At 40.6% G+C, this 10,754-nt stretch overlaps 1 protein-coding gene across 5 annotated transcripts in view; it reads right to left on the bottom strand.

Moving 5' to 3' along the window:
- Positions 1–1,260: 1,260 nt before the first annotated feature.
- Positions 1,261–10,754, bottom strand: part of LOC109813615 (S-adenosyl-L-methionine-dependent methyltransferases superfamily protein) — a 28,880-nt gene continuing 19,386 nt past the window's right edge. Inside the window, exons 12-14 of one of the 5 annotated variants that reach the window (XR_014429940.1) lie at positions 2,171–2,383; positions 1,949–2,056; positions 1,261–1,801 (exon numbers count right to left, since the gene is read on the bottom strand). Coding sequence is in view for 3 of the 5 variants with exons in the window: in XM_083064544.1 (XP_082920670.1) it covers positions 2,756–3,982 (1,227 nt within the window). In the remaining 2 variants the exon portion in view is untranslated. The other 4 variants (XR_014429939.1, XM_083064546.1, XM_083064545.1 and 1 more) reach the window with 4 other exon arrangements.

Genomic DNA, 10,754 nt, shown 5'->3' with positions numbered 1-10,754 from the left:
ATTTGTTGGCACTCACAACTAACAAATGAGCTATCTTATCCTAACAAATTTTTTTTTTGCATACTTAGTCTAATATTCAAATCTTTAATCACATACTTAAAGCATTAGAATTCAGTGTTACTCAGATGAATCACTTGTTTATACGTGCACGCCTTATGGACCAAACACTTGAAGAAGGTTAAAAATTGCCACATCCGAAAGGCATAAAAGGTCGAGTTCATCAATAGCTAGAGGTTTAAATTAGGTGCTATGCTAAAACATAGCTTCGTCACTCTTGGTCATCAATTGCCTTTACAACATAATCACTATTTGAGTATGACAAAAATAAGGCTATCACTTGTCAACCCTGCAAGTACGACTTCTTCTAAGAGAAAAATCATACCCAATAAATCAAATACATATTTTCCAATTCGTTTGGAGTGCTTAATCACAGCCAGGTACGGGTGTGGTTTATCAACAAGATACAGGACAGGTAGAAAAGGAATATACTGCAGTTCATATAGCAACCCGAACCAGAATATACAAATTATACTAAGCTACTTGTTCACGTCTTGTACATGTTTTGTACTCACAGATGAAGTTAAATACGCAGAGTCTCGTCACTGTTACGTGACAAAATTGCTGGTTTTTCCTGTTAGTCTTGAAATAACTTGTTCTGATTTTGTTATATTTGACTAAATTTCTCTCTTTGAAGATTATATCCACTATTTCATTTGCAACAGACATTCTAGGACAATCAATGTTACACGAAAGTATGGTGTGTGCAAAACAGTCGATTATACTTTAAGTATTAATCCAAACCAAACCATATTTAAAAAATTCATACAATATAAATCTGTTTTACAGCTAACGTTGGTTAAAACCTGGTTATCTATATTTAAACTAGTTTTGAACCAAAATCAATTTAGAACCTGCTTTGAAAAGTAAAAAATAACTCAAAAACGTAACATTAGTTAAAATTGTAGAATAATTAATCTTGGTCATCACTTACAAGAATAAAAATAACACAAGAACGTAACAATAAGCGCACCATCATTTAGCGAACCATAAGAGTGTCGAACAACTTATTAAACAACACATGATCACCAAAATAGATTGAAACAGAAAAAAGAAAACAGATGCTATTTCATATACCATACCCTTTTTTTACAAAGAATATTACTTTCTAGCGAGCATAAAATGTATCGAATTTATCGACTTCAACTATCAACTATCCAATCAAATCTGATTAGTAAACAAGAGATCAGGTAGAAAAAGGAATATACGGCTGGGCATATAACAAGCTGATCTAGTATAAAATACAGGGAAAGAAAATACAACAGTACAAAAGAGTTTGGACTGAACTATCAGTTTCTCAAATGACCTAACACTTTCATCTCTACATCTATCACACATTTTCAGCACATACTACTGAAAATTACTTCCAGGTTCCAGCAATGTATATTGAGTATACTTAAAAAACCCATGCTCACAGGAAAGACAACGAAAAGAATGATAACATACAAAATAAGCTTAATAATCAACACAAATAACACGGGCTTTATTCTACAAGCTTGCATTATTTACGTGAATTGCCCAGCAACCAACTCAGGACATTACATATGATTAATGATAACAAAGTAACTTCTCATGATGTTGGACCTGAGTAACAAACTTTCTCTGACATGGACAGAGGGAAGCAGCCAGCAGTATTGTGGCCTTGTCCAATATGACCTTGACCTTGACCTGAGGGGATCTTGAGAATCAAAACTCAAGAATGTCGAGCATTGCATGATTGTAGCATCATTGTGGCCTTGTTAACCTGAGACGATCTTGAGAATCAAGTCTTGCTCATATGAAAGTCGAGCATTGGAGTGGGGAGAAGTAATACTGGTAACTTATATGATTTAACAGATTTAAGAATATCAACACGTGACAGAAAAATCATCAACCAAGAAAAGGATCTCACCAAGAAACTCCACTCCAACCAAGCAACATTGAGTCATTCATGCTTTCACCGTCTGGCTTCACACTTTTGTTTGTCTGGAAAGAGAACTCTGGCATGTATTGTATCCTGCTACAGAAAGACAGTAATAGAGTAATAAAACAAAACAATATTCAAATAGATGGCGTGGGTAACAAAATTAAATGGCAGGGATACGCATAGATGACGTGCAAACACACTACTTACCTTTCAGCAACAGGAGAATCTTAAATCTTTGTCAGCCTTTTTCGCAATTATGGCCACATTTCTTGGAGATATGTTTGGATCAAATATTGGTAACAAGCAGGCTTCCAGAGCACTGCCTTGCTCTTGAAGAAACAATAACCTATCAAGTAGAATAAGAGTTTCCAAAAGAGGCCCTAAAGCAGCTCTGAGAGACCAATAAGGTCCTACAAGGTCCTGTACATAATTGTTGCATAAGTACTTGATAGTTTTTCCTTTTGGCTTGGATTATAGCATAAATTGTTAGATAAAATCAAGAGGTAAAATGTAATAGTGAAGCTTTATTATCATTGTTGCTGTAGAAAGAATACAAGGAGTGCTGAATATATAGAGAACCGTTTCTAAATACAGCAGCTAGAGAAAAGAGATAAAACAGTTGTAAAAGCAACCAGCGGAGAGAGAAAAACAAGAGAGGTGGCAGGACAGCTGTCCACTAAAAGATTCTAAAGATATCCTAAAGATATCACAGAATGCAAAAAGCAAAAAGGACTAACAAACAAATATTCCCTTTTTGTTGTAACCCATATACACTAACAGCCCCCCTCAAACTCAAGGTGAAGTTTTGACACAAAAACTTTGCACTTTGAGTTTGTCCCTAAGAACTTCAAACCGAGCAGCAGACAAAGGCTTAGTAAGAAGATCAGCCCATTGATCAAGAGCTGGTTTGTGATAAACCAGAAGTTGCTTGGAGAGGACTTTGTCACGAACAAAGAACACATCAATCTCCATGTGCTTTGTTTTGCTGTGGAAAACAGGATTGTGAGCAATGGCCACCGCGCTTTGATTGTCACAGAGCAAAGTAGGTGTAGAAAAGGGAACCTTAAGTTCTTGCAGAAGAGCTTGAATCCAAGTTAATTCAGCAGAGGCTTGGGCTATACTGTGATATTCAGCTTCTGTGCTGGACCGAGCAATAACACGCTGTTTCCTAGACCACCAAGATATCAAATTGGGTCCAAAAAAGATAGCAGAACCAGAAGTGGACCTCCTGTCATCAATATCAGAGGCCCAATCAGCATCACAAAAGGCAGTGAGGGAGATGGGTCCATTTACAGCAGCAGGTTGCATATGAAGACCATAAGAGAGTGTGCCTTTTAAATACTTGAGGATTCGTTTGACAGCCACCCAATGGGAGTCAAGAGGAGTAGCCATAAATTGACAAACTTTGTTAACAGCAAAACTGATTTCAGGTCTTGTAAGTGTAGCATACTGTAAGGCACCAACAACAGATCGAAAAAGAGTGGGATCATGAAAGAAGTCATTCCCAGACCTGGACAATTTGCAGTTAGAGAACATAGGAGAAGGAGCACCATGAGCTTCAGCCAAATTAGTTTTAAAAAGAAGGTCTCGAATGTACTTGCTTTGAGTCAGAACCAAAGACTTGTCAGGCAAGTATTTAACCTCAATACCTAGAAAGTAATCCAAGCTTCCCAATTGCTTTAAAGAGAAAATTGAGTCAAGTTGGTTGGTGATTTGTTGAATGAGCAAAGAAGAGCTGCCAGTGATAAGGATGTCATCCACATAAACTAGAATAAAAATGGTATGAGTTTGATGTTGGTACTGAAACAGAGATGGATCACATTTGCTAGCTTGAAAACCAAACCGAGTTAGAGTCAATTTTAATTTGTCAAACCACTGACGAGGAGCTTGTTTCAAGCCATAGAGAGCCTTGTTTAGCTTGCAAACCATACTCTTATCCCCAGCTTCAAATCCAGGAGGCTGCACCATGTAAATAGTTTCTTCCAAAGTGCCATTCAGAAAGGCATTATTTACATCAAGCTGAAATAGATTCCAATTATTGGTGAGAGCAAGAGTGAGAATAATACGAATAGTTATAGGTTTAATAACAGGGGAGAAAGTCTCATGAAAATCAAAACCATGCACTTGATGAAAACCCTTTGCAACCAGCCGAGCTTTAAGCTTATCTATAGAGCCATCAGCATTTTCCTTGACTCTGAAAACCCATTTACATCCAACTGCTTTGCGATCAAATGGCAGAGAAACTAAGTCCCAAGTATGGTTGAGCATTAAGGCATTGTACTCTTGTTGCATAGCAGAGAACCAGTTAGGATCAGCAAGAGCTTGTTTAACAGTTTTAGGTTCACTGTGAGCTAAGAACAGGGATGGATGTACCAGATTTAGACCTGGTTTCCATAGGATGGTTATTAATGGTTCTTGGTATACTGGCAGTGGCAGTGGAAGAGGTAGGAGAAGAGACATTTTGTGAGGAAGACTCAGGAGATGAATGAGACACATTTTGGGAAGAAGATACTGAAGGAATGAATGATACACTTGAATCACCAATTTGAGAAGGCAAAGGAGGCTGCTGGGAGAGAACAGTTGAAGTGGTGCAAGGAGGAGACAAATCTGGATTGAGATTGAAGTATTAACATGGAGAGACATTTTGTGTAAGGCTTGGCTGAAACAAATCTGTGTAAGGAAATCTATGTTCATTAAAGATGACATCCTTTGAAATGTAAATTCGGCCAGAAGAAGAGAGACATTTGTACCCTTTGTGAGAATTTGAGTATCCCAGAAAAACACACTCCTGGGATCTGAAATTAAGTTTATGACTGGCATATGGTCTCAAGAAAGGAAAACAAGCACAACCAAAGGTTCTTAAGAATTTGTAATCTGGTGATTTGTTGAATAAAGTAGTGAAAGGAACATTAAAGTTTAATGCAGCAGAAGGCAATCTATTGATAAGATAAACAGCAGTGGTAAAAGCAAAATCCCAAAATTTTAGAGGTAAGGAGGCATGATGAAGAAGGGTGAGGCCAATTTCAACAATATGTCTATGTTTCCTTTCAACCACACCATTTTGATGATGTGTGTGGGGACAAATCACTCTATGTTGGATTCCATTTGTGGCAAGAAACGAAGTAAAGGCGCGGTATTCCCCTCCCCAATCAGATTGAACACTTTTAATTTTGGTGTTGAATTGTAATTCAGCCATAGCCTTAAATTGTTGAAAAACAGATAGAGTTTCAACCTTTGATTTTAAGGGATATATCCAAGTGTATTTAGAGAATGCATCAATAAAGGCAACATAGTAAAGATAACCAGAAAAAGATATAATGCGAGATGGTCCCCATAAATCAGTGAAAATTAAATCCAAGGGGGCAGAATATATAGTTTGAGATGCAGAAGAAGGAAGTCTACGAGACTTTCCAACACAACAAGAGGAACAAAATTCAGTAACATGTGTATTTGATGAGAGAAGGTTACATTGTGTAAGAACAAGCTTAAGAACATGAGAATTAGGATGACCAAGTCTAGTATGCCACATAGTGGAAGAACTAGATACATTAGAATTTTTATTGAAATTGAAATTATCTAAGACAGCAGAAGTTGAGACAGCAGACTGAGAGGGTATTTGAGCCGAAGAAGTGACCAATGCCGAGGGACTTTGGAGCTTTAGATTTGGAAAAGAATAAAGCCCATCAGCATCAACAACACCTTGAAGAAGAACCTCATTGGTTTCCTAAGATTTGACAAGACAATGATTAGCATGAAACTCAAAGAAAACACAATTGTCTTTAGCAAACTGACTGACACTCAACAAATTTTTGGTGATAAGAGGAACATGGAGAAGATTATTTAGGTGAAACTTAAATTGAGAGTTGATAGGAGAAACAAAAATGGAAGAACCAGAACCATTGATTTGCAAACCTTGACCATTTCCTATGAAAATCTGGTCTGGACCATCAAAATGCTCAAGCTGATGAATGTTCTGAGGCTCACCAGTAACATGAAATGAAGCACCAGAATCAGGAATCCATGAAGAGTTAGCACCTGGTTGAGAAGTATTAGCAACCATAGCACTTGGTGTGACATTAACATGAGCCTGCTGGCTGGGCTGTTTCGGATTAGGATTCACCCAAGTGTTGGAGCCTTTAAGATTTGAAGAAGAAGTGACCTGCACAGGCTGCAGTGTGGTAGGATCATACAGAACAAGGGATTCTGCAGGTTGATAATTAACATCAGCTCTATAGAAACAAACATTGGCAGTATGGCCATACTTGAAGCAAATCTGGCACTGGAAATTGGCAAATCGACCACCACGGCCTCTGCCCGAACCTCGACCACAACGACGCCCACTGTGACCACCACTAACACTGCCACGAGAATAACCCTGAGTGTAATTAATTGAAGGAGAAAAGGATTGCTTACTGTTGAGAGTGATGGTGAATGAAGAGAACATATTCCTTGTGTATTGCAAAGCAAAAGATGTGTTTAAATACAAAGTAGTGGGCCTAGGCCCATAAGATAAAATAACCATAAGATAAAATTATATCTAACACTCCCCCTCAAGTTGGTGTATATAGATCATATGCACCAAGCTTGTTACAAATATAATCAATCCTAGGACCCCGTAATGATTTGGTGAAGACATCTGCCAACTGATCAGTAGAGTTAACAAACTGAGTAGTAATGTCCCCAGATAAAATCTTCTCACGAATGAAGTGACAATCTATTTCAATGTGTTTGGTCCTCTCGTGAAATACTGGATTTGAGGCAATATGCAGGGCAGCTTGGTTATCACATATGAGAGTCATCTGTGAAACTTCGCCAAATCTCAGCTCTTTAAGCAACTGTTTGAGCCAAATAAGCTCACACGTAGCAGAGGCCATGGCACGGTATTCTGCTTCTGCACTAGATCTTGCCACTACATTTTGCTTCTTACTTTTCCATGAAATCAAGTTATTGCCAATAAAGACACAATAGCCTGAGGTGGATCTCCTGTCAGAGGGAGAGCCTGCCCAATCTGCATCTGAGTATCCCACAACCTGGGTATGATTGTTGTAGCCATATAATAAACCTTTTCCTGGAGCACCTTTGATATACTTCAGAATGCGGATGACTGCATTCCAATGTCCTGCACATGGAGAATTGAGAAATTGACTCACCACACTAACTGCAAAAGAGATGTCGGGACGAGTTACCGTGAGATAATTCAATTTCCCAACCAGTCTTCTATATCTCTCAGGATCTGAGAAAGGCTCCCCCTGACTTGGTAGAAGTTTAGCATTAGGATCCATAGGTGTATCAACGGGCTTGGAATTCATTAGCCCAGTTTCCTCTAAAATATCCAATGCATACTTTCTTTGAGATATTACAATTCCATTTGTAGACTGCGCTACCTCAATCCCCAAGAAATACCTAAGTTTACCAAGGTCTTTTGTCTGAAAGTGATGGCAAAGATGTTGTTTTATCTGAGAAATGCCATGATGATCACTACCAGTGAGAACAATATCATCAACATACACTATCAAGTAGATGCACCCAGCAGTGGAATGTCGATAAAAGACCGAATGATCAGCTTCGCTTCGAGTCATACCAAACTGTTGGACTACAGTACTGAATCTACCAAACCATGCCCTTGGAGACTGCTTAAGACCATAAAGTGATTTGCGGAGACGACATACCAAACCGGAAGACTCCCCCTGAGCAACAAACCCAGGAGGTTGCTCCATATAAATTTCCTCAAGCAAATCCCCATGAAGAAAGACATTTTTAACATCCAGTTGATAGAGAGGCCAACGACGAAGAGCAGCCATGGCTAAGAATAATCTGACAGAGGCCATCTTGGCAACAGGAGAGAAAGTGTCACTATAGTCTAATCCAAAAATTTGAGTATAACCTTTGGCGACCAAACGAGCTTTGAGTCGATCAATGGTGCCATCAGGACCAACCTTGATTGTGAAGATCCATCGACATCCAACCACAGACTTCCCAGGAGGCAGAGAAACAAGATCCCAACTACCATTGTTCTGAAGAGCACACAGTTCATCAAGCATGGCTTGTTTCCAACCAGGGTGGGCCAAGGCATCACCTACATTTTTAGGAATAGACACAGAAGAAAGAGAAGAAAGACAAGTATATTGGGATGGGGATAACCGGTGATAACTCAGAGTAATATAATGAGGGGAAGGATTACGAGTAGAACGATTACCTTTCCGAAGGGCAATAGGGAGGTCAGACTCAAGTGGTTGGGCCGGAGGAGACGGAGGAGGTGGCACCGAAGTAGAGTCAGGTGAGGGTCCAATGGGAAGGTTGGAGCGTTGCCGACGATAATAAACTTGAAGTGGAGGCGGAGGTGGTGGGTCGGGTGACACAGCAGACACAGGAGGAGTATCAAAGACAAGAGGTAAGGGTGAAGGGGCAAGGACAGGTGTAGGAGAAGAGGAAGTAGATGAAAAGTAGAGAGAAGACTCAAGAAAGGTGACATCGGCTGAGATTAAGTAGCGACGAAGGGAGGGTGAGAAACATTTATACCCTTTTTGAGACCTAGGATACCCTAAAAAGACACATTTATGAGACCGAGCGGAGAGTTTGTCAAGGCCAGGACTGTGATTATGGACAAAACACGTAGATCCAAAAACGCGAGGAGGTAGGGGGTGGAGAGGTTGAGAGGGAAATAAAATAGAGTGAGGTATTTGGTTGTTAAGGACAGAAGATGGCATTCAATTGATGAGATAACAAGCAGTGAGAAGAGCATCACCCCAAAAAGTTTGAGGAACGTGACCATGAAGTAAGAGGGTGCGAGTGGTCTCAATAAGGTGTCTATTTTTGCGCTCAGCCACCCCATTTTGTTGAGGGGTATATGCACAAGAAGTCTGATGAAGAATGCCATGGGAAGCCATGAAGGCTTTAAAGGAGTGAGAAAGGTATTCACGAGCATTATCACTACGAAAAGTACGAATAGAAACACCAAATTGAGTTTGAATTTCATTATAAAAAGATTGAAATATGGAAAATAATTCAGAACGAGATTTCATTAAAAATAACCAAGTACATCGAGAGTAATCATCAATAAAAGTGACAAAATACTGAAATCCTAAAGTGGACGGGACCCGACTCGGCCCCCAAATATCAGAATGAACTAAAGCAAAAGGAGACGATGCTTGTTTGTGGACACTCGGAGAAAAAGAACTACGACTATGTTTGCCTAACTGACACGACTCACACGACAACTGAGACAACTTAGACAGACGTGGTACAAGGTGTTGAAGCTTGGCAAGGCTAGGATGACCTAATTGAGCATGGATGAGGGTAGGGGAATCCGCCACCAAACCAACAGGAGCAGAGGTGCGTAGGTGATAAAGGCCATGAGACTCACATCCGGTGCCAATCATCCGTCCCGAACTCCGGTCCTGTAAGAAAACAGAATCTTTAGTAAAAGAAATAAGGCAATCAAGAGAACGAGTAAGACGACTAAGGGATAATAAATTAAAGGGAGACTCTGGGACATAAAGGACATTGTCCATGGAGAGAGAAGGAGAAAGATGGACAGTACCAACACCATGAGATGTGGCGCGAGAACCATTAGCCATAGTGATAGAGGGTAAATAAGCAGAGGTAGAAAGAGATGAGAAAAGAGACCGATTACCAGAAATATGATCGGTAGCACCAGAATCTAGGACCCAAGGGCCAAGAGAGGTGGAGTGAGTGAGACCAACAAATGAAGGACCTGTGTGCGCAACAGAAGCAGTGGAATTGGAAGCTTGACGTTCTTCATACCATGTAAGGAAGTCATTGAAGAGAGCTGGGGGCCCAGAGCCAGAACTGTCAGAGGGGGGTAGCACCAGATGCAGTCGAGACAGGAGACGCAGTGTGGGCAACGGCACTAGCAGGGCGAGGGGGATGACCATGTAAGACATAGCAACGGTCAATTGTGTGACCCAGTTTGTGACAATGATCACACTTAGGACGACCTTTGCCCGGTTTGCGAGAACGCTGACGATCATCACGTTGAGACACCAAAGCAGAGGAGTCGCCAGTGGTAGCGGAAGAAGAGATGTCAGGGGAAGACTTGCAGGGCACACGCAACAGAGTGGACCAAGCCGAGTTCAAGGTAGGCACGGTCGGAGATCCCAAAATCTGATCACGAATGGAAGAGTACTCATCAGGAAGCCCATACAGTGCCATCAACATAAAGAATGTTTGGCGTTGCTCTAGTTCCTTGGCAGGAGTGTCAGCAGGAGGCAAAAGTTCATTGAAGTCATGTAGGAGGCCATGAACTTTGCCCAAATACTCAGCCATGGAACCATCAAGGCGTCGGGGAGAGATGATATTCTGGAGATGTTGACACACACCATAGAGACGTTGAGTATCATTGGTGTATAACACTCGGGCTTGTTCCCATAAATCAACACATGTCTCATGGGCACGAAAAATTTGCTTTAAGGAGGGATGAATGGTCGACTTAAGGACACTACAAATTTGAGCGTCAATTTTCAACCAACGAGGACGATCCTTCTCATCAATAGAAGCAGCTGTCTGGGTAAGGTGAGCAACATAATCCTGTCCCTTAAGCCAGAGCTTGATATCCGAAGCCCAAGTATCATAATTGGTGCCATCTAACTTGTCAATGGAAAGAGGGACATTGACATAATTAGTGAAAATAGCAGAGTCAGGCCGAGCAGCGGAAGAGGAAGCCATAGATGCTGTAATAGGAGAGAGAAACAGCAACAGGAGAGAGAAAGAAACGGCCCGAGAAGGAAGAGACCCGTGACAAACGATGACCGATCACAAAACAAATCACAGA

Source organism: Cajanus cajan, chromosome 10 (assembly GCF_000230855.2).
Source record: "Cajanus cajan strain Asha chromosome 10, NIPB_CcT2T_4, whole genome shotgun sequence".
NCBI lineage: Eukaryota > Viridiplantae > Streptophyta > Magnoliopsida > Fabales > Fabaceae > Cajanus > Cajanus cajan.
The sequence above is the reverse complement of the archived record's forward strand: the minus strand, read 5'-3'. Positions and strand labels throughout refer to the sequence as shown.